General features: G+C 32.6%; 7 protein-coding genes across 7 annotated transcripts; 3 read left to right on the forward strand and 4 right to left on the reverse strand.

Annotated features, from left to right (window-relative positions):
• Window positions 1-11773: 11773 nt before the first annotated feature.
• On the reverse strand, window positions 11774-12121 carry EAE98_006653 (uncharacterized protein; the record flags this gene model as incomplete). Its single annotated transcript, XM_038954276.1, has 1 exon — window positions 11774-12121. The coding sequence occupies one exon, from the start codon at window positions 12119-12121 to the stop codon at window positions 11774-11776; it is 348 nt and encodes a 115-aa protein (XP_038809521.1).
• Window positions 12122-12706: 585 nt separating this feature from the next.
• Window positions 12707-13111, reverse strand: EAE98_006654 (uncharacterized protein; the record flags this gene model as incomplete). Its single annotated transcript, XM_038954277.1, has 1 exon — window positions 12707-13111. One exon carries the CDS (start codon window positions 13109-13111, stop codon window positions 12707-12709), a length of 405 nt encoding a protein of 134 aa, XP_038809522.1.
• Window positions 13112-13479: 368 nt separating this feature from the next.
• On the forward strand, window positions 13480-15128 carry EAE98_006655 (uncharacterized protein). Its single transcript, XM_038954278.1, has 2 exons — window positions 13480-14576; window positions 14633-15128. Exons 1-2 carry the CDS (start codon window positions 13654-13656, stop codon window positions 15003-15005), a joined length of 1296 nt encoding a protein of 431 aa, XP_038809523.1. The 5' UTR covers window positions 13480-13653; the 3' UTR covers window positions 15006-15128.
• Window positions 15129-15819: 691 nt separating this feature from the next.
• EAE98_006656 (uncharacterized protein) lies at window positions 15820-17867 on the reverse strand (the record flags this gene model as incomplete). The annotated part of the gene is made up of 7 exons (XM_038954279.1): window positions 15820-16285; window positions 16340-16565; window positions 16618-16723; window positions 16825-17168; window positions 17225-17293; window positions 17345-17557; window positions 17708-17867. The coding sequence occupies 7 exons, from the start codon at window positions 17865-17867 to the stop codon at window positions 15820-15822; spliced, it is 1584 nt and encodes a 527-aa protein (XP_038809524.1).
• Window positions 17868-18357: 490 nt separating this feature from the next.
• On the forward strand, window positions 18358-18873 carry EAE98_006657 (uncharacterized protein; the record flags this gene model as incomplete). Its single annotated transcript, XM_038954280.1, has 3 exons — window positions 18358-18550; window positions 18603-18659; window positions 18722-18873. 3 exons carry the CDS (start codon window positions 18358-18360, stop codon window positions 18871-18873), a joined length of 402 nt encoding a protein of 133 aa, XP_038809525.1.
• Window positions 18874-19348: 475 nt separating this feature from the next.
• EAE98_006658 (uncharacterized protein) lies at window positions 19349-22357 on the forward strand (the record flags this gene model as incomplete). Its single annotated transcript, XM_038954281.1, has 9 exons — window positions 19349-19548; window positions 19595-19639; window positions 19691-19982; window positions 20047-20174; window positions 20227-20606; window positions 20654-20877; window positions 20924-21198; window positions 21249-21715; window positions 21774-22357. 9 exons carry the CDS (start codon window positions 19349-19351, stop codon window positions 22355-22357), a joined length of 2595 nt encoding a protein of 864 aa, XP_038809526.1.
• Window positions 22358-22647: 290 nt separating this feature from the next.
• On the reverse strand, window positions 22648-23461 carry EAE98_006659 (uncharacterized protein; the record flags this gene model as incomplete). The annotated part of the gene is made up of 2 exons (XM_038954282.1): window positions 22648-23083; window positions 23169-23461. The coding sequence occupies 2 exons, from the start codon at window positions 23459-23461 to the stop codon at window positions 22648-22650; spliced, it is 729 nt and encodes a 242-aa protein (XP_038809527.1).
• Between the last annotated feature and the right edge of the window lie 332 nt (window positions 23462-23793).

Below are 23793 nucleotides of genomic sequence, written 5' to 3' on the forward strand. Positions count from 1 at the left end.
ATTTTGAATTTTATGATTTGAATTTACGTATATGGTTTATAGTGTACGGTTTGTAGTATACGGTTTGTAGTATATAGTTTGTAGTATATAGTTTGTAGTATATAGTTTGTAGTATATAGTTTGTAGTATATAGTTTGTAGTATATAGTTTATAGTATATAGTTTGTATAACATCTTGCCTTAGAAGAACTGCGAGAGCAGGGTACAATTTGTCCTTAGAATCTACAACTACAGAATCAGAAGCAAAGTGCTTGTCGAGTGTATCTATATATCAACTATATATATATAATTATATATATATATATATATATATATAAGTAATTACAATTGTGATTGAATACCGATCTGTAATACTACCCCCTTCTTCGAAAAAGCTTACCCTTAAGCTTTATAATTATTTATTTTAGTTATTAAATCGGCGATCTCAAAATAGTATTATTATTATTTAATTAAAATAATATAATAAACAAATGTATATATAGATTTTTCTTTTTTGTAATAAGAAGATATATACAAAATAAAGAAAATCATTTTGTAATCTAGTAATTAATCGAATCTTTTAAAGTATATAAATCAATCAAATCCTCTTTCTTTTTCAAATTTTTTTAATTAATTAATCTTCTTATATCTATTAGTTAATATGTCTTTGACTTTAAGAAGAAGATATAGTAGTAAGAATAAGTTGTTACTGGTGTAGATTCAGTAATGGAAAAATATATATATAATAATAAATTGTTTATAATTTTTTCTGTATTTGCTTTATTGATTTATTCTTTTATTTAATTTGCAAAGAAGAGAGTAGCTATTTCTTTTGTTATATGAGGTAAATAGCTTGTTGAGGGGAAGGAGTTTGAGGAGAAAAAGCTTTATTGTGGGAATGACTATAATTTTAACAAGAAATATAAGTAAGGTTTTTTATTTATTTGTTTTTAGTATATAATCAATTTATTTAATAAATACAATTATAGTTATCAAGAATAATATTCTTGAGAGTAAAATCGATTTTTGATTTGTTTATTAGATATATTCATTTCATTATATTCCTAAGTAAAATTCGGAAAAAGAATATAATTCTTTAATTGATTGTGTTAACAATTATAAAAGGAAATTTACTAACAAATTGATTATAGTGGTGTATCATTTTAATAATATCAAAAATGATAGGCAAAAGATTATTGAAAAGAAGATTATAAAGATTTTATATCAAAATCAATTTAATTACAATTTCGATATATTTTATTGTAAAAGTATTAGTTTTATTGATATCGATAAACTAGGATTTTTAAGTAAAAGATTATTAAAAAAAACAATGTTACAATAAGAATAATATATTTAGAAAAACAATTGGATTTATACAGACTGTATATATAGTTGTATTTTTAACAAAGAAGATAGTGTATATTATCAAATTCCTAATTAATTATCTAATCAAGCTCGCTGTTTATTTTATTTTACTAACAAGCATAAATATAAGTACTTATTTTTTAGAAAAATTTATAAGATATTTCTTTAATACCAAGCAGCTATTACTGAATATAGCAATATAGTAAAAATAAATTATAACTTTATTAGTTTTTAGTAAAATTAATTCTTTTTTAATAATTTAATTTGTAAAAGGCATTAAGGAATTATATTTCGAAAAAAATACTTTCTATTATCCTTATTCAGAAAAATGTAGAGCATTATATAACCAAAGCTATAAAATAAAAAAATAAATTGAAACAATAATATTAACTTGCTATAATATAAATGAAAGTAAAGCTTTCAATAATTCATAAACAATTATAAGCAATTAAGTATAAGCTTAATCTTATTATTATATATATTACAACTAAAAGTTGTTTTGTCTTTCAGCTTATAATTATTCTATATATTCTTATTATTGCTATTAACTAAAAACTTAACTAATATTTTAATTTAAATTATTTAGTCTTTGCTTTTGTGTTTTGTTTAACTATAATTGTTAATGCTCACAGAGATTTCCTTTTTAACTTACTTTAAAACTATTAAAATAGAGGAAAGATATTCTTTGTTATATTATTTTAGCAATTTAGTCTTTATCCAATCACTTTTTTATTATTTATAAAATTATGATTTCTTTATTACTTTAATATATAAAAGAAATTCTTTCAATCTTCTTTATTTATATATTAATTATTATCTATAAAATCATAATCATCCTTTCTACTTTTATAAAAACAAATTTATTCAAATAGATATACAAAAAGTTCTAATAAAAAGGGATTTCGTAAATAGAAATCGCAAAGGAAATACAAAGCAGTTTTGAGATTAGAAGTGGAATACTAGATAAGATTGTTATTAGCATTTAATTACAATACTTTATATTTGAACTATCGATATACTTTCTTGATAATTAGAATATGTTCTATTTCTTATTCAATATTACTAATAATATTTATTAAAGGTAGTGATTTAATAATTTGTTTAGGAAGTAGATTGTTTATTGTTTTACGAAGTTTGCTAGGTGGAAATATAAGGTGAACTTTTATAATAAATAATAAATCCAATTAGAAGGAATCTTTAGCTCAATTAATAATCTTAAATCTATTCTAGATTGGGTAATTTAGTTTTTTCAAAGGTTATTATATTAGAAAATCTCTTATATTAAGCTATATATAATCTCCTATATTGAAATTAACTGAGTAGTAATACAAATTGGCTAATCGAAATATCTTTTCTTACACACACAAGATATTTTCTTTTGTTTAATCGAATATTAGTTTATTACGTTTAGTATACTCTTTAGTATTAGTTATATTCAAATTATTGATAGATATAATGGAATCGAGTTTTCAATTCTAGGGATTACGGGGTAGATGGCTATATAAAGTTTCGTATAGGGATTAGTTATCTAATAATTTATAAGGAAGTATAAACTGAGTATAATTTATTATTAATAGAAATTTAGATTAATTATTTTGATAATAATTTATAAAGAATTGTAAGTATTATTGAAGATATTAATTATAAATCTCAATCTAATTATCAATTTGTGGGTGGTGAATAATTAATTGCTTAACTTATATTCCTAAAATATTATTAAATTCTTATTAAAAGGTTGATATAAATTAAGAATTGTAATTAGAAATTATAGACTTTGGGGTACTATAATATCTATATATATAATATAGATATAAGCAGACCTAATCTCTTGAATCGATTGACTTATAATAGAGTATCAAAATAGTTTATTTGATTAATTGGTTAATAATAACGAATATGTTATTATAATTGTATTTATTTTTATTAAAATTGTAATAGTTTATAATAATATATTATTATATTCTTGTAGGAATAGAAAGCAGATAAAATAAATCAGGGATACAATTTCTAGAAATGAAATTACACTTATATTTGTGATAATTTTATATATATTAATCAATTATAAAAATCATATTCTTTTAATAATATTATTTAGTTAAAAGAATATAGATCTTCTTTATATCAGGATATATAGTAAAAATTAAATTATAAGCTTTGTAAATCAAATAAATTCACAAATTGTTAATATTCGGAATATATAGATAATCATTATAAAGTAATAATCTTTTTATAAAAATAAAATACTTATATAATTTGATTGTATAATTACACAAAACTTCTAAACTCGAATAAAATCTATTTATTTCAATAATATAATTAATTATATCGAAAAGTAAGAATATTACGCTTATATCGAGATTTACAATAATATCTGATTTTTATTGGAAAAATTTATATATAATCCTAATATCTATTTAATCATTTTTTATAAACTATTATAATCAATTCTTTTTTTTAATATTATTCTATTAATCCAGTTTATTAATGCAGTGGGTAAGTATATTTATAAATAGATTATTCTTTTTAGTATAATATATAATAATAAAATTATAATTAACAAATAATTCTATTTAGTATACTTATCAAATATTTAGTTATTTAATAAATATAAAATACTCAAAAGCTTTATAATCGGTATATACCTTAATTTAATATAGGGATCTAATAAATTCAATTTTCTAATGATTTAAAGATTTAATAATTACAAGTATTTCTTTATTATAAATTTTATAGTTTAACTCAACAATAATTATTATTTTTGAAAAATAGATAACTAATAATTATTTATTATTATACTTCTAAAAGAATATATTAATAATTATATTATCAAATATATTAATTTCCAGTATACAGAATAATATATAATTATAATATTATAAAAAAAGAGTGAAGATAAATCTATTTTTAAGTATATCAAATATATTTTAATAGATTTTATTGAAATAAAGTTTAATATTTATTTTTATAAGTTTATAAAAAGATTTTGCTATTATACTGTAATCTTTAATAAATCAATAATAAAAATTACAAAAACCTAAAAATAATTAAATACTTTTTATAATAATAAAATAAATTCAAATAATAATTATTTTGATTTTCTTTAAATCGATTTATACTTTATTGATGGAAATAATAAAACCTAAATATTTAATATATTTAATATTGAATTTACATTTCTTGAAATCTGTTTATAATCTAACGGATTCAAATTGTTTAAGAATATATTTGATGTGTTCTTTGTATTCGTCTTCGTTTTTAGAGTATATTAGTATATTATTGAGATAGATAGTATAAAAATTATTTAAATAATTGAATAGAATATTATTTATATATTATTAATAAGTTACAAAACTATTTATTAATCCAAAAAATAAAACTTTATATTTATAGAAATCGTATCGAATGTGAAAGGTAGTATATTCTTTGGAAGTAGGATTTATATATATATAATAGAATACTTATTAAACATTTAATTTAATATACATTTTTATATTAATAAATTATACAAATATTTTATTAATAAGAGGTAGAGGGTATTTATTTTTACATATTAAAGAATTTAATAATCTAAAATCTATATAAAACTTTAAGCTTTTATTCAGCTTCCTCACAAAGAGAATTAATATTACAAATAATATTTGATTGGGTTTTATAAATTCTTTAGCAAGATTTTCAATAATATATTCTTTAATAATTTTAAATTATTCAAACAATATTTTATACAATAAATTGTATTTAAAAGTTTTCTTACCTTTTCCTTTAAAAATAATTTTATAATTATATGATTGGGAGGGAGGTAGAATATTAAACTTATATTTGAAAAATACTTAATGATATTGTTAGTAAGCCTTAAGAATTGAAAATTCTATTTCAATATTTACAATGACGTAGTTAAAAATAATAATAGTTTTTAATTTAAAATTATTTAGAAAAACAATTATAGTTATAATTTAATAATTATTATTCTAATTAAATTTATGATTTAAAATAATATTATTAATCTCTTTATAAATTATTATAAAAATCTTATAGTTTTTACTTTTTTTATAAATAAATTAGAATTAAATTGATTTGAGTGTATATATATTACATATATCAGAGATATATAGTGAAAAAGATTTATAAATGAATTGAATATAGACTTAATCGAGAGCAGGTTTTTTTCCTAAATTAATTGAAATCAGGGATTCGACTGTATTAAGAATTACTATATTGGGTTTCTGGGAAGGCATAATAAATATTAGAGGTATAATTAATACTATCTCCTGTTGTTTGTTATCAATATAATGATATATCTTTTTCAATCAAACATTCCGATTATTAGCATCTTTCTATCTCAAACAATTAATTCTAGGTTATTATAAGCTGTTTTTAATTAGAAATATATTTTTTGATAAAGAAATAGTAGGAGGATATTTAAGAAACCATTCAAGATATTATTTAAAATAATCGACTTTGATTTGGGTTTTTGCTAATTATTTGCAATCTAGAATTATATTATATAAACTCAAATCGATAATAAAAAATAACAAATAGGATTATTATCAAATATTAATTATAAAATTAAAAAAGATTAAATAAATAATAATTTTGTTTTTTATATTATTATAGCTTTTGACTTTAATTAATAATTCAAATAACATAAAACGGAATTTAAATATAGGAAATAATAATAAAAAGAATATTTTATTAATAAAAGTATAATTATTTATTCTAGAATCTATAAGTATTTAGATATAATATAAATATTTATTTTTTAAAAATATATATAGTAGATTTATAAAATTATTTTCTATTAATTTTATCAAATCAAGAAATCTTATATTCCAGATTACACTTAAAAGGGAATTTTTATTTAAATATTTTGATTTAAATATTGGTTTTCAGTAATACAAGTAGATTTGATAGTTTCTGCTTATATATCTAGATTGATATTTTTCTTGATATTCTTTTTTACATTATAAAATTCTTCATTTTCTTTAATCTTTTGGATTTTGGTTATAGCATTTATATTACCTATATATAGAATAAAACTGCGATTTATTTTTGATACAAAGATAAATATATTATAATTAAAATTGTTTTCTAAAGATAAAATATTATTTAATTTAAAGGTTTTTGTATAGTTAATAAAAGTGTAAAAAGAATATAAAATTTGAATAAATAGATTTGAATTATTTAATATATAAAAAGTAATTCTGAAAGAAATCAATAAGGAAGTTCTATTAAACGATTTTTTAAAAGAAGTTTTTTTAATTGTTTTATTACAATTATATTCCCAAAGTATAACTTCGAGTTTATTGATTTTAATAAGCTTATTAACTAGGTTTTTTATAATATAATATTATTAGATATAAAGATTAATAGTTTATTAAAGAAAATCGGAAAAATTTTTCTTTCTAAATCATAAAAGAAAGTTATCGGATTAATAATTTCTATTTGTATAATTAATAACCTAAACTTACAATACCATATCAGGAAATTTCTGTATTATATATTATTTGATATAATTTAATATTTATATTCAATATGAATATAATTAGCTTTAATCGGATTCTTATAAATAGCTATAAGCTGATCAATCAATTGTTGATTTGTCAAGTAAAGGATTTATATATATAACAAGAATATATGTTTTTGTATTTCTCCTTTAATCTATTTTATTATATAAAATCATTATTACAATTCCGAAATAAATAAGTTTTTATAAAATTCAAGTTGTTCTATAATTAATAGCTATTAAAAGCTTACTTTTGATTTTATATTATTTTTAAGTTTAAATGAGAAATTAATAGGCTTTGAAATATACAAATGTTTTACTATAATAATAGAAAAGTAAAAAAAGAATATTTATTAAATTTATAAATCAATCAGTAAAATAATCAGAATTGAGGAAAATCTACTATCGGCATTCAGAAAAAATCGTTATAAAAACTAACTCTACAATCAGGATTTTTTTTTATTCTTTTTTTTTTTAATAATAGAAGATGTTTTTTCAATAAAAATAATTAAAACATTAGAAATTCGAATTTTGTAATTCTCTAAGGAATTTATATAATATTACTATTGGGGTTAGAAAGGTTGAGATAAGTAAATAATATTAGAATTATATTATAACAATTCTTCTTTGAATTTTACTATTTCATTTTGTAAAGCTTTATAATCTATAAGAGTTGATAATTATTTTTCCTGAAATAAACAAGTATATATTAATATACTATCCTCGAAAATTAATTTTTTAATTAAAAAATTATTTCCTAATTATTTATTCTTTTTATATCTATTAGTATTTATATTTAAATTAAAGAGATTATATTTATTATTTTATTGAGATTAGCTATTATCAACTAAAAGCACTCAATCAATTATAAAAAAAAAGTAATAAAATCCTCTTGAAATAAATAGATTGGATATAGTAATAATACTTGTAACTTGATATATTTAAAGGAAATATCTTTATTAAGTTTTAATTGAAATAAATCTTTTTCTATAAATGATATCGATATATAATTCATTCAAAAAAGTATTATAATTATAAGATATTATTTGAATAACTATTAGATGACTATATAATCATATAAAAATTATAGATAATATAACATCTTACCTTAAAAGAATTACAAAAATAGAATATAATTTGTTTTTAGAATTTACAATTATAGAATCAAAAGTAAAGCGCTTATTAAGCGTATCTATATATTAATTATATATATATAATTGTATACATACATATATATACACATAAGTGATCACAACTACAATTAAATGCCGATCCGTGACACTTTGTAGTATATAGTTTGTAGTGTTTGGTTTTATGTATATGGTTTGTAGTATATGATTTGTAGTATTTAATTTGTAATGTTTGGTTTATAATATTTGATTTATAATATTTGATTTATAATATTTGATTTATAATATTTGATTTATAATATTGATTATAATATTGATTTATAATATTTGATTATAATATTTAATTTATAATATTTGATTTATAATATTTGATTTATAATATTTGATTTATAATATTTGATTTGTAATGTAAGGTTTGTGATATGAGGTTTGTGATGTGAGATTTGATGTGAGGTGTGATGTGAGGTTTGATGTGAGGTTTGTGATGTGAGGTTTATAAGTTGAGGTTTGATGTGAGGTTTGTGATGTGAGGTTTGTGATGTGAGGTTTGTGATGTGAGGTTTGTGATGTGAGGTTTGTAGTATAAGGTTTATAGTATTTGATTTTGTATATTTGGATTTGAGAGATGGGATGGATGGATGAAATGAAATGAAATGAGATGAGATGAGATGAGATGAGATGAGATGAGATGGAGATGGAGATGAGATGGAGATGGAGATGGAGATGGAGATAGAGATGATGGAGATGAAAATTGGATGGAGGGATAGAATGAATAATGAGATGGAGATTAGATGGATAGATGAATGGAAATGGGATGATATGGGTAGAGAGGGATAAAGGGATGGATGGATAGATGGAGAGATAAGATGGATAATAAGATAGTTGAGATTAGATGAGATGAGATGGAGATGAGATGGAGATAATATAGGTAAAGATAGGGATAAATGATTGAAATGGATATAAAATAAAGATAGAGATAAGATAAATATAAATAAGTATGGTGATAAATATTTTTCTCGAAAAGAGAGTTACTAATAGTATATTTATATTTTTAGGGAGAGATGGTTTGATTCTTTGGTGGTTTGTATATGTATAGGTATGTATAAGAAAGAATAAATGACTATGATGGAATGGATGGATGATCGTGGCTGGATAGATTAGCTGGATAGATTAGCTGGATGGATCTTTGGATGGATCTTTGGATGGATCTTTGGATGGATTTGATTATCTAGATAGGTATTAGATATTAGGTATTAGATATTAGGTATTAGGTATTAGATATTAGGTATTAGGTATTCGATATTAGGTATTAGGTATTAGGTGTTAGATATTAGATGAAAGTTGCTTGATTGATTGATTGATTTATAAGTATTTGGTTATTGGGGTTAGGGAGGAGTGGCTGGGAGAGTGAAAGGGAGGAAAGTGAAAGGGGGGAGAAGAAAGAAGAGGAGAGGGAGAGGGAGAAAAGGTTTGAAGGAGGGAGAGAGAGTTAAAGAGTTAAGAAAAGAGAAAGAAGGATTGAAAAGGAGAGAATAAGCGAGAATGAGGGAGAAGAGAAAGGGGGTGGAGAGGAGGGGGAGAGCGTTGAAGAGTTAAGAAAAAAGAAAGAAGGATTGGAAAGGGAGAATAAGTAAGAATGAGGGAAAAGAGAAAGAGAACAGAGAGGAGGGGAGAGGAGAGAATGAAGGGGGATGCTTAGAAGATTTGAAGAAGAAAAAAAGGGAGAATAAGCGAGAATGAGAAAGGAGAGATAAGAAAAGAATAATTGAAAAAGATGAAAATAAAATAAAAAGAAGAAAAAGCGAGAATAAAAAGATTAAGGAATAATAGATAAACGTATAAGAGAATAGATAAGAAGAGAGAGAGCGGAGTAAAATTTGAAAGAAGAAAGGAGAATAAGAGAGAAAGGGAAAGAGAAAAGTAACAAGAGATGAGAAAGAGAGAGGAGAGGAGAGGGGTAGGATTTAATTTACTTGACTTTGATTTGTCTGATTCTATCTAATGATATGATATTGATATTGATATTGATATGATATTGATATTGATATTGATATTGATATTGATATTATTCAACTATGACTAGAAATTGAATTTAATTAATCTTGATTAATCTTACAAGATAATAAAGTAATGAAAGAATAGAACAAGATAATAAAAGATGAAATTAAATATAGAGTAGAGTAATCAGATAGAATAGGAGAGATGAGATGAGAGGAGATGTAAAATATAAAGTGAAGTAAAGTAATAAGATAGGAAGTAATAGAATATAAAAGAATATATTGAGATAAAGAGTAATAGGATGAAATAAGATATAAAATATAAAGTGGAGTGATAAGATAGAAAGAAATGAAATATACGATGAGATATAAGAAATAAAGAACGGTAAGATTTAAATTCAAATTCAAGTCTTAAATTAGATTTAAAATCTAGATTTCTAAAATTCAGAATAAGATTTTTGAGGATTGATTGATTAGATTAAAAGGAGAGTGATAAGGAGGTGAGAAAAGGAGGAAGATGAGGAGGAAAGAGGGAAGGGAAGGGAAGAAACATATAGTATCTATCTAATTACAGAGGAAATGAAATCTATTTTGGGGGAATTGTTTTAGTTGAGAGAATAGGGGAGGAGGATGATGATTATAGATTTTTATATACTTACTAGGTATTTATTATGAATACAATTCTGTTTCCCGAGAGGAGAGATGAGGGGAAAGACGGAGGAAAGATAGAAGAAAGGGAGGAGGTTAATATTCAGATTGTGAAATAACAAATGAATAAACGAATAAAAGGGGTAATATCCGTTCTGAAGTTTATGCATTTTATACATTAGTATATGTATGAGGAAATTAATTTGATGGAAATATCTCGATTAAGTGTAAATTTATGAATGAATAGGAGGAGAGAAGGGGGAGGAGGGGGAGGAAAGAGAATCGATAAGGTTTGTAGGGGTTTGAGGGTTATTGAATGAATGGATGGTTGAAGATTGAGAAATATTTTAGCTGGGTAGGTAGATAGGCAGGTAGATTGGTGATTCAATGTGATGATAGGAAATGCGAGAGTTGAGAGAGATGAGATGATGAGATGATGAGATGATGATAATAAAAGCCCTTGAAAAGAAGAAGAATTCATATGTCCCTACACATTCAAAAAGCAGAATAGAAGATGAAATCTCCAAAGAATAAATCAAGAAATGGAAATATATATATTAGTCATTTTCACAGTCTGGTTACTCAAGGGGTTTGAATCTGTAGGTAGTGAGTGAGTAGGTAGATAGAAGATATGTGCAAGTGGAGATTTATATTTATATATGTCTGTAAGAGATGAGAATGCATTAATTTCTAGTATCCTATCCTATCCTAGTACGTCTACACTCCAATTCAATGATCTATATCTACAAAGTGCAGCTTTTACCCTTGGCCCTATGCCGATAATCACCCAGAAGTTCTATGACTCTCAATCAATCCTCTGTAGATTTCAAGTAGAATCATAAGATGTATACCCAATCCAAAACAAAACTCCATTTCCAAGCCAGCCCAAGAAGGTCCCTTGAATAATACCCATTCTATTCCATTCCATCTTATACCCTTCTAACAGTGAAAACTTGAGATAGTTCTTCTGACTCCAAAGCGCAAAGATAAGTGGATAGCAACCATTGACGCCCTGACCCATAATGTACAGATACTCAGATAATGCGACGATGGGCATGTTGAGCACCATATTAATCTTCCAACCATATGTAAGAATAGACACAGCTAATTATAGACTCTTTCTACCCTTCCCTCCTACCCTCCCTCCCCCAACAATTACTCAACCTCATCCAATTCCTCCTCCTCTATCTCCATTCCCCCATCTCTCTCCTCATCTCCTCTTTCCAGCACCCTCGACATCCTCGACACCCTCCACATATCCCTCACCTCAACACTCACCAACAAACCCACTCCCAAAAGCAACGGAATATCAACCACAGCAGAAGTTCTCTGCATAGGTGTTTTCTTCCACCACCATACTCTCATCCTATTCATTGGATTTGTCAATGATGAACGGGCAGCTAGACGAGCGAGATGAGATGGAGGTGGTGGACGGGGAAGAAGTGCTCGGTCGAGACGAATGAGGGTTTTGATTGTTTTGCGGAGGAGGAATGAGGGTGGCATTTCTTCTTTCTTTGAATGTAATGGGTGGGTGAAGATGGATGAATGGATGTGGTGTGTAGATATGTGCGGTGCGGTGCGGTGTGTGCGTGTGTGGTGTGTGTAATATAAAGTTGAAGTGTTGGTAGTAATAGATTGTAATTGTATAATGAAATCAATATAATTTGAAGTGGTATTTGATTGTTGGAAGAATCGATGTTGTAGATGTAATAGTAGTGATCGATGTGGTGTATTATCATTCCGTATTCAATAAGAAAGAAGAAGCAGAAGAAAAAGAAGAAGAATATACATATCGAAAGACGAACCTGTCCCGGAGAATTTTCTTACTGTGCCGGCACTAAGATTTTAGGGCAAGTACGGAGAACTATTCGATTGAGTTTTGCAGTTTTAGTCTCTGAATTGCTGTATGATTGACCGATAGATTCGGTTTGTGGTGTTGCTCTGCAATTTGCAGATTTTAGATGTTAGATGGTAGGTAATGAACGGTGGATGATACTGTAGATGGCGGACGAAAGACGGAAAACAAGCGACAAAAATTCCTCCCTCCTTCGATTCTAAAAATCGAAATTTATCTGAGAAACTCAGTCCTTAGATAAATCCGACAGCATTATCGAGTTGAAAAACAATATCATCCGACCATCTCTTATTTCTAGGTCCTATGACAAGTGCCGGCATACCACCTACATCACCACCATCCCCATCTCCTCCTTCACCCCCCTTTCCTCTTCTCAACAATTTCTCCCTAATATTTTCATCAGCAACAACCCCAATAATTCCCCCTACAGCCAATACAATAGGAATTCTCTTTCCGAAAGCAAACTTCTCCCCCTTTAATTTCTTAGCCCACCATTGATATATTCTCGTTTGAGGTGTAATTGTGGGGGAGGAATCCAGATGGCGGGGTTGAATGATGCGAGATCTCGGTTGGATATGTGGGAGAGAACGACATGGATGTGTATTGAGAGAACGAATTGGATTGTAGCGAGCACCCATTTTTACGTCCGTGTGTGTGGATTTTTGACTGGAGTGGAGTGGAGTGTCTGTTCGATATGTACTGCTCCTGGCACGATTTTCTTTCGGTTGTGAGAATAGGAGAAGTTATCTTTCGGTGTAGATTCGATATCGAAGAAAGGAAGTAGTTTTCACAATTGAATGATTTATGATTAAGAATTATAAGTTATAAGTTATAAGATTAGGATTTTGTATGACGAATAAGAAATGAAAAGAAATCTATTGAGAAATTATTTTTATATCTTTTTTACATTGTACACTACTACTGTACCAACCCACCAAGCGAGAGGTCCATTAATACCTAGTCTGAGTTAGTGCGACACTACCCCACCACCCATATGAATCATTCGAGCTTTGAATCCCAAAAGTTGAAGAGTCATTATTTGACTCAATTTCTGTAAAATCATTCAATTGAAATAATTTCAAATTCTCAAAACATTCACCACAGTTCCATTATCTGGAAGAATAAACTCTAAACCTCACAATTACCAGCACATTCATCCGTTTCACCAACTCAATCAACAATGCCATCCCGTTCAGAAATCACTTATTTCGGCGCCGGTCCCGCCCTCCTCCCCACCGATGTCCTTGAAACCGCAGCCGCAGCCCTCGTAGATTACAATGGTACCGGTCTTGGTTTAGCAGAGCATTCGCATCGATCTGAACTCGCCGCCAATGTATTGAATACCGCGAAAGCAGATTTGGCAAAATACTTGGAGGTCCCAGACGATTATGAAATCCTCTTCATGCAAGGAGGTGGCAGTGGAGAGTTTTCCGCAACGATATACAATTTAGTTGGAGTCTGGGTTGAGAAGAGAAAACAAAAGATTCTCAAGGGCTTGGGCATTGCGTCGGATAAGGATATTCCAGAAGATGCGCTGGTAAAGGAACTTCAGAAGGCCGTGGATGAGGAGCTTAAAATTGATTATTTGGTTACGGGATCATGGTCTCTCAAAGCTAGTCAGGAGGCAGCGAGATTGATAGGCGCGGAACATGTCAATATTGTTGCGGATGGACGAAAGATCAATGATGGGAAATTTGGAAAGATCCCCGAGGAAAAAGATTGGAAACTCTCGAAGAACCCAGCAATGGTATACTATTGCGACAACGAAACGGTCGATGGAGTCGAGTTCCCTGGCTTCCCAAAATCTCTGGAGCCAAATGGAGAAGAAGATGAACCCATCGTAGTAGCTGACATGTCTTCCAATATCCTCTCGCGACGAGTTCCCGTCAAGAATTTCTCTGTCGTCTTTTTCGGTGCACAGAAGAACTTGGGATGTACAGGAGTCACCGTGGTGATCATCAAGAAGAATCTCCTCCCCCCTGTCGTCGCAACACCTGCTCCAACTCTCCTACGCAAACTTGGACTACCAATTGGTCCCATTGTTCTCTCTTACGAAACAATCGCCAAGAACAACAGTCTCTACAACACCTTAAGCATATTCGAGTAAGTCTCTCCATCCCACCTCCCCTTACCCAACATCCCACTAACACCCCACCCAGTGTCTACATCGCCGGACTCGTCCTCCAAAAACTCCTCACCACCTACCCCGACGGCATCGCCGGTCAAGAAGCCCTCTCCAACAAAAAATCCGCCCTCATCTACTCCGCCCTCGACGCCCACCCCTCCATCTACAAGGTCGTCCCCGACGTCTCCGTCCGCTCAAGAATGAACATCTGTTTCCGCGTCACCGCATCGGAAAATATCTCCGAAGCCGAAAAGTCATTCTTAGCAGGTGCCACAGAAAGAGGTTTGACGGGTTTGAAAGGTCACAGAAGTGTAGGTGGTATTAGAGCCAGTAATTATAATACTATTACTTTGGAGGGAGCGGAGAAGTTGGCAGCATGGATTCATGAATTTGCGGAGAGGAAGTGAGAATATTTCACAGCTGGGTTGGTGCGAGGTTGTTAGTTGTGGAAACCTGAAATGTTTGATATGAACTGTATTATATTTACAAAAGTTTTTCCATTGATAATGAAATATCGAGTTTAAAAGTAGTAATACTCGTCCTCTTTTTAGATGATCTGTAGATTAGTACAGCACACCTTTTCATCCAAACCGGCGATTGAGTGACGGGGCCATATTCTACAGGGAGTTTTCGTCTATGTGTATGATTCAGAGCATGCATTGCATCCCTAACAGCAATGCATCGTATTAAATCACATTATCGCTCATCGTCAATAGAGCACCGTTCTTTAAGTATATTTCATATTCCATTACGCTCGTGGAAGATACCTATGCAGATATGCATTTCTACCCCCTGATCTACTACTCAATGCCCACAACTCATGGCCGGCATCTCATGCATCCATTGATTCCAGGGGAAACTAAGTGGCCAATTCATAAATCGGCTACTAGCAATCTGCAAATTATATCTTCGTCCCCATCTTCCTAGATCCATCCTACCATAGAACTCCATTCGCTGTATTTCCCATGGCTTGCCGAGCAAATCATTGGTAATCCAACCTATCCATGCCAGCCAGATGCAGACCGAAGCAAATTTATTCCAGACAAAGTCATCATAGCCTCCAAAACGCCCATCTCGTACCATACCAACCATGTTCAAGAATGAAAAGAAATATCGTACAAGGAATTTGGTAGCAAGGGAAAACAGGCTCGAAAAGAAATCATGGATGCTAAAAAGCAAAGATATTGTGATCTACTTTTCCCTAGCTAACCATTTTTTCAATCAAGAATCCAGGTAACTCGGTCTAGGAACAGGTGCTACACCGCTAAGATAACTTGGTCCGGAGAATGACGAGGTCATTTGTCTTTTTGGTGGAGGCCTTGCAGGTGATTCTTCTTCATCACTACTGCATAGATCAATAACTTCCGAGATGGGTCTTTTACCACCTGTTGATGAGTTCAATGGATTAGATCGATTGGATGGTGCTGCCGATAAGGAGTCGCGACTAATTTGTGCTTGATTCAAAGTGCCGTTTGAAGTTCCATTCCTAGTAATTGGTGTACTGGCTTTTCTTCCACCTGGGGAGACTTCGATCAAGTCATCATCGTCATCAGAGAAATCGCTTGAAGCTACACCGGGTCGTGATGATATGGCATCGGGTCTGTTGTAGAGTTTCCACTGTCCTTCTGGTTCAACTGTAACTTGATCAACGGATCTTGATGTGTTTCGTAATATATCCTTTACATATCTTTAAAATCTGTCAGCAAACCTGATCCTGCCTATAAAAGGATAATCAACTTACTCATCAACGACTAATGTCTCAAAAGGTGCAGAATTGTTGCATATTGGACATAGCCAAGTCGGTCCTTGTTCTTGTAATTGAAGATAGGAAGTAGCATCAAAACATTGGTTATGCCTACACGATATTGATCGAATAGGTAAATCAATTCTTAAAGTTGACAATGGACACTTCAATGATAGAACTGAAGCAGTGGCCACAATGTCCGCATCTCGTGACTTATTGATCACTTTTGTAAAATTAGGTTCCAGAACACAAATTTTGAGGGAAGGGCATCTTACTCTCGTTGATCACAGATTCCTTCGTAATTTTCTTGCCACCCTGTAATCGTTTGACCAAGTCTGGGACAGGAATTAACTTGACCACATATAAAACCAAATAGAATTTCTGAAATTTTTGTTAGCACTGTAATTCCGCGGAACAAAAGTTAATAAACACATTGTAAATCCTGGAGAAAAACATGGTAGGATTGCATGGTGTTTATTCACCTCTGATGCTACGAAAGCTGTATTGAGACCTGCCTTTGTAGTCAACGCATAGGTCATCTCGACGGTGTTTTGATATCCAAGAACCTTCAACCTCAGTTCCTTGGTGATATCCACCGGTCGAGTTGATCCAGGCTTGTTTTTCAATCCTCTCAAGTTTGCCTTTACGTCTCCTCCATTCACTTTGACCTCTGATTGATGAGGGAAAGCAATATCTTGTCTCCCATTGCCTTCGCTCGCACAGAATATCATTACCCTCAACGTGGGATCGTTTTGAACTTTTGACAAGATCGGATGGCTCTGAGCTTTGACTGGTATGTTAACGGTATGGCGATGTTGATTCATTGCTAATTAATCATTATTAGCATTCTTTAAATAAAACCCAGGAAAGGGAAGTATCTACCATCACACAATTTGACCTCCCCAATTTGCTCGACGATATCGTAAAATGGACTTGGTTTGAATTCAAGCTCTATGGATAATTAGATCGGGCGCATAATCCTGACATCGTGGGCTCATATACTCATTCCATAACCCATCGGCTTGTATGGCTGCATAGCTGCTCTAGGTGCAGAATAATTTATTGCGCCGTTGGACATCGAATTGGCAGCTGGGGAAGCTGATCCTTGATATGGACGTGAGTGCACTCCAGCAGCTGCAATCTCTGGATGATCTATAATACGCCCTAGCCGATTGAATTTGATTTGGTCTGGCGTATTCGCATAGAGTCTGATTCCTATAGCGAAAGAAAGGAATCGTCAGCTTTGTCCTCTCTTCTTACCAGCTGTTGTAGAATCTTGCGCCGGTAGACTGTAGTGTGAGACTACGCAGTGCGGCAACAATTCGCGATGCGATTATCAACTTCTTCAAGATGCAAACGACTTACTATCAACAATTCTCGTCTGTAATTCTGCCTTGACACCATTTACTTTCATATCCTCAGCTAAACATATGTTCTTCAGTGTTTGGTTGAGCATGCCACCATTTTTCACCTTTCGTACATATGGTTCTGGGTCGAGGAAACTACCACCCCCCATCGAGGCCATTTCCTATCCTTGGATGGTGCTGAACAAGCTAAACAATTAGTTCTTGAGGAGTTTAGAAAATCTTGGAGATGGTGAACATATGTTAAAATGGTAAAGAGAGAGATGTTGATTTTCCTTACAGTATTGACGACGGCAACAAATTGATCTTTGTTTTGTTCTTCCAAATACTCCTTTGCTCTTTCGCCTTTCTTGTCGTGGAATAATAAATTGTGAAATTCAATGTTCAACTCCGAGTCGTAATAGAAGGAGATCACGAAACTGAATTAGGCAGGCGGTAAATGATGGCTACCTGGCAGAATAAATTTATTGGATTTAGATTTTGCCGCTAAGATAAAAGATTAATTGAGTGAGGGAATGGAAATCTATCAAAATCATTCATTGCGCTACTTGGAGAAGAAGTTTACATCGATTTTTCTACAATCTACCACAACATTCAACAATACTCTCCAATATCCTACAGTTTATTCTTGTATCATATCCAAACACAACAATGGCTAAGGGTGCGCGCTCAAGTTCTATCAAGGCAAACAATTCCGCCTTGAAAGCCAAAGTCTTTGGTCCGGTCGAGAATGCACGAGCAGAGAGATTGAATGCGAAACTTATGGAATTGATTTCGCAACCAAAGCCATCAGCGAAGACAGAAGATGTGAGCATGGAAGCAAAAGAGGGAAAGGGCGAAGAGGGTATGGAATAAACATTCCTTTTACAGGATTTGTTCTCTGATATTTTATTTAGCATCTGCAAAAGACACCTCGAAAGCCACCGCCGCATCTCAAGAGAAGCCATCCGAAGGTATTTGAAGACTTCACAATCTAGCGCCTACTCGAATCTTTGACTGACATATGAAACTGCAGAAATGGAGGTAGATGCCATCAGCAAGGTTGGCTCCAAGTCGAAGAATCGCATTTCGAAGAGAAAAGTTAGCAGTCGCAAATCCCAAATGACTTTCACTACATACAAGAACGGAAAGAAAGTAGGAGGAGGTAGAAAGCAAAAGATCTATTGAGGACCTCAGCACTGAGAGGTTTCAAGTCGAAAATCATCAATTATAATATATAGGCGCATCGGAATATTTGGTTTTGGGGGGCATGGAGTTCATGGTGAGGGTTTTGTAACGCCTTCTGGCAGATAAAATTGAGGAGTAGTTCAAAGGACTTCGAAATGTTAGATTATACCAAGAATTTGAAAGGTTCAACCTTTCCGCCGTCCCCAGTATACCAAAGACCCTTCCCCTCACACACGCATTGCACAAAAAATATCTGATTTATCCATGTCGACTGATAAGGATTTCTTATCCAAGACGCCAAAACGCGTTCGCCAACCTGACACCTAGCTTCTCTCAATACGAACTTCTTAAATTATTCTCTTACATAAATACAAATGGCAGAGAATAGTTTGAACGACATAGTTGTCTTATTCTTCAGCTAACATATCATTGATTCCACACAAGCAATCAATGGGTCAGGACTAAAAGGCACAAGATGGCCTCAAGAATACGAAACTCTTTGCTCGTGGTAGCAAATGTTCTCATTCCAATTGCTATATTGATATTTGCTAGTGGTTTCTTTCCTTACAAGCCCTTTCTATCTGGATTGGCACAGTATGAGTCTCTGGAATATGGTGCTCCCCCGGAAGCTCCATTCGATAAGGTCATCTTCATGGTTGTTGATGCGCTGAGAAGGTAGAAGCTTTGCAGCAGAGTTTGGCATGAATGCTAACCTTAACAGCGACTTTGTATTTTCAAATACTTCCGGATTCCAGTTTACTCAAAGGTTGATTGCATATCTGCAAGCTCTTACAAACCAAACTAACTCTTTCTGTAGTCTCATTTCGAATGGCGCAGCTCTTCCATTCACAGCTCATGCGACGTCTCCTACCATTACTATGCCAAGAATAAAAGCCATAACAACGGGTTCTATACCTTCATTTCTCGACGTGATTCTGAATTTTGCTGAATCCGATACATCCTCTTCTCTGGCGACTCAAGATACATGGCTAGCACAAATGAAAGCAAAAGGAGGAGGAAAGATGATCATGTATGGAGACGATACTTGGTTGAAGCTATTCCCGGAAACTTTTGACAGAGCAGATGGAACTTCAAGCTTCTTTGTTTCGGTCAGTCATCCATTGGCTGAGACTGTACATAGAATGAATGTAGCTGAATATAAATTTCTGTTAGGATTTCACTGAAGTGGACAATAATGTGACCAGACATGTTCCGGAGGAGTTGATGAAGGATGATTGGAATACTATGGTTCTCCACTACCTTGGACTAGATCATATTGGTCATAAAGCAGGTCCACGGAGGTGAGATTTTCTATTGTGAGATTTCGACACGGGAGACTAATCCCTTGACTAGCCCGAATATGATTCCCAAACAGCAAGAGATGGATGGTATTGTCCGATTAATCTATGAGAATATGGAAACTCAAGATTACCTGAGCTCGACCCTTTTGGTGTTGTGTGGTGATCACGGAATGAATGATGCTGGTAATCATGGTGGATCTGCTCCGGGAGAAACCTCCCCAGCTCTTGTCTTCATGTCGCCAAAATTTAAGGACCTTAGGCATGAGCGTCAGCGGCTCGAGGTACCTGCTCCATTTGAAGAGGAATTCCAGTATTATAAAACTGTTGAACAATCTGATATTGCTCCTACACTTGGAGCTCTGCTTGGATTTCCTGTACCAAAAAATAATTTAGGAGCATTCATTGATGACTTCTTACTATTCTGGCCTGAAAGTATGTTTGTCTATTCCCAGTCAAGCCCGTTCGCTAATTTTCAACAGGAAACGACCGTGTTCAAATTTTGTTGAGAAATGCTAGACAGATTCTCAGCGTTGTCACTGCAACATTTCCATCATTTGAAAACGATGGGCCTTCCGAGAACTGCCACCAACTATCAAGTAGTGTCGATGACTTGGCATGCCAATGGAGAAGCATTACCCAAGGCCTAGTTGGTCTTCAAGCTAACGAGCAAGATTATGCTGTTTGGGTCGCAGCCGTCACAAAAGTAGGTCTTACTTAATGACCATGCTCAATATCTAACAGAATCTTAGTGGTTGAAGGAGGCCCAAGAGCTGATGAGTGGCACTGCTAGTAATTACGATGTCAAAAAGTTAATTACTGGTCAAGTTATTGCTGCTCTGGCTTCGGTTATGGCAGGAGTTGCGGCAGGGCCATTCATTATGAACAATCTTAAAGCCAGCATTCCATTTATAGCTACCTGCTTGTCCTACGGTATCATGATGTTTGCTAGTAGTTATGTGGAAGAGGAACAGCATTTCTGGTATTGGACGACTACAGGGTGGTTGTTTCTCTTATCGATCAAGAAGTATGATTCTCTTAATCTTGCCCCTCGATTCAAAATTAATGAAAAACTAGTATACGTCGCCAATCTCGTGGACTCTGGCTATTGAACATCAGCTCCATAATGATTCTCGTCGCCACCAGAATTGCTAGACGCTGGAATCAAACAGGCCAGAAATTCGCTGGCGATCCTGATATCGCTCGAACATTTTTCTCTCAACATCGATTGACGCTATGGACACTTGTAGGCGCTACATATCTTTGGAATCTTCAATCACTCGCTAGTAAAGGATTTCCTCGTTTCCCACAAATTCTTGCTGGTGTTATTTCAACACTTTTGGCGACCGCAGCAATTACATTCAAACTTGCATTTACAAATGAAGATTCACCTGAACTTCTTGCAGGCATAGCAAAGACTATGGCAGACAATGATACTGGTATTCCACTTGTTCTCCGGGCAAGACTGGTCTTTATTGGGATTGCATCTTGCCTAGCATACACCGTGTTATCTAGTTTTAGCCCATCAAGTAAACGACAGAATTGTAAGTTCCTTTTCTTCACTGCCGCTGCAAAGTGCTCTCGTAACTAACCAAACTCAAGTTCCCATGCGCACGATTCATGATCTCATAGTCCTGCTTCTAATAACTCAAACTCGCGCAACCAACATCCCACTGATTCTAGTCTTTGAACTTCAATACTCACTCCTCTCAACCCTTGATCTCTCCCTCATAGAGATCACAACTACCACCCTCCTCCTACAACAAACTTCCTTCTTTGCTCTCGGAAACTCGAACGCGATTTCATCAATCGATCTCTCGTCTGCCTATAACGGCGTTGATTCCTACAACGTCTTCGCAGTCGGCGTCTTGATTTTCATTTCTAATTGGGCTGGTCCTCTTTACTTCACATCAGCTGGTAATCTCCTACTCTTGAAGTTATGGAAAAAGGACGGAGTGAAGCGAAAGAACGTTTGGAGTAATCATATAACCCTATTAACGATATTCATAGCAAGTAGCTTGACGGCGACGATGATAGCCTGTACGGTATTGAGAACGCATCTTTTTATTTGGACAGTTTTTAGTCCCAAATTTTTGTATACCATGGCTTGGAGTGCGGGGATGCATTTGGGAGGAAATGTGTTAGTTGGTGGAGGATTGTGGTCTTTGGGGAGGATGCTGAGTTAAGGGAAGGTGGTAGAATTGTAAGAATAGTGTTGTAGAAGAGGAAAGTTGAGAAAATTTCTACTCTTTAGAGATAGGCGGGGAAGAACGTTGAAGACAACTGTCAAAATAGAAGCAAGCCAACTTTTTGTCAAAGTCTAATAAATCGGCAGTAGAGCTTTGAAGTGTTTGGAATTTCTCTGATACTATGACAAATGTGTCATAAGAATCTTAAAATTCTCAATGTGAATCAAAATTGACTCGCTTGTATTATTGCTCGATAGGGGTGTCAAATTTACCAATTATTCCTGGAATTAGATCAAACCAGCAAACAAATCTTCGATAGCGTCCCCACCCTTCTTTTTCCTCTTCTTCTTCGGAGGCTTCGCCGGCGTCGAATCTGAGGAAGCTAGTTTGGAAGTCTTCGCCTCCACTACTTCACCATCCTGTTTCCTCTTCTTTGGTTTTGCTTTCTGAATATCAGTGTCGTTTTCCTCTTTTCTTTCCACTCTTTGGCTATCTTCCATTTCTGAGACTGGAACATCTCTCACGATCTTCTCCCCCATATCCTCTCCTATCTCTGCCTCATTCAATTGTGGCGTCTCCTTCACAATTCCTGCTTGTTCGGCAATTTCCTCTGCAGTTAAAACTCTCAATGCACCGAGAACTTTATAGAATCGCGCCAAACATCCCATTAACATCAATCCTAAAGTAGCATATTGATTATTGGCTACTAATTGACTGAATGCCCTATTTCTCACTCATTAGTAATTTTCCCGCAAAAATCCTTTACCATCTCTACTTCTCCAATCCAACCACGAACAAAAAAACTTACAGATAACATCCAGGTACCACATCCTCTTGAATAAATCTAACCAGACTCTGTAATTCCCTCTCTTCCCTCTCTTTTCGTTCCCGAGCTTTCCCTTTCACCTTTCCACGTGATGATTCCATCACATGTTCTGGGATCATAGATAGGAGGCGAGATACTTGGCGGCGGAGAATTCCAAAGGATATGTACCATTTTGAGAGACGGTGCTGGTTTTTATTGCGGTGGTGTGTGAGATGAAGGAGGTGAGTGAGTGAGAGAAGGGATGCATGGTGTGGATTTGGGGTTAGTGTGTTCATTTTCGCGGGGGATTTAAAAAGTAATAGTGGTTCAGTGATTTGACTCTGGGTTTGAGGATTTTCTTATTTTAGGAGACTCAACTTGTGTGGGAGCATCATCGTTTTGCGTGGTATGAATTTTGGTAATTCATGATGACGGAGGAAAAAGACATAGAAGGTAAGGCTTTAAAATTGTCAGCCTTGCAGGAAGGCTGGTGCACGGACTACACGTCGAGAACAAGTATGCAGACCAGAGCTTCATTGACAGCCTTGACACATGCGACATGCGAAGTCTAGAACCTCGAATAATGATATGAACAAGACTATCGATTCCATGAACTTCCAATACATGT

Source organism: Botrytis deweyae (genome assembly GCF_014898535.1).
Source record: "Botrytis deweyae strain B1 chromosome Unknown BDEW_014, whole genome shotgun sequence".
Classification (NCBI taxonomy): Eukaryota; Fungi; Ascomycota; class Leotiomycetes; order Helotiales; family Sclerotiniaceae; genus Botrytis; species Botrytis deweyae.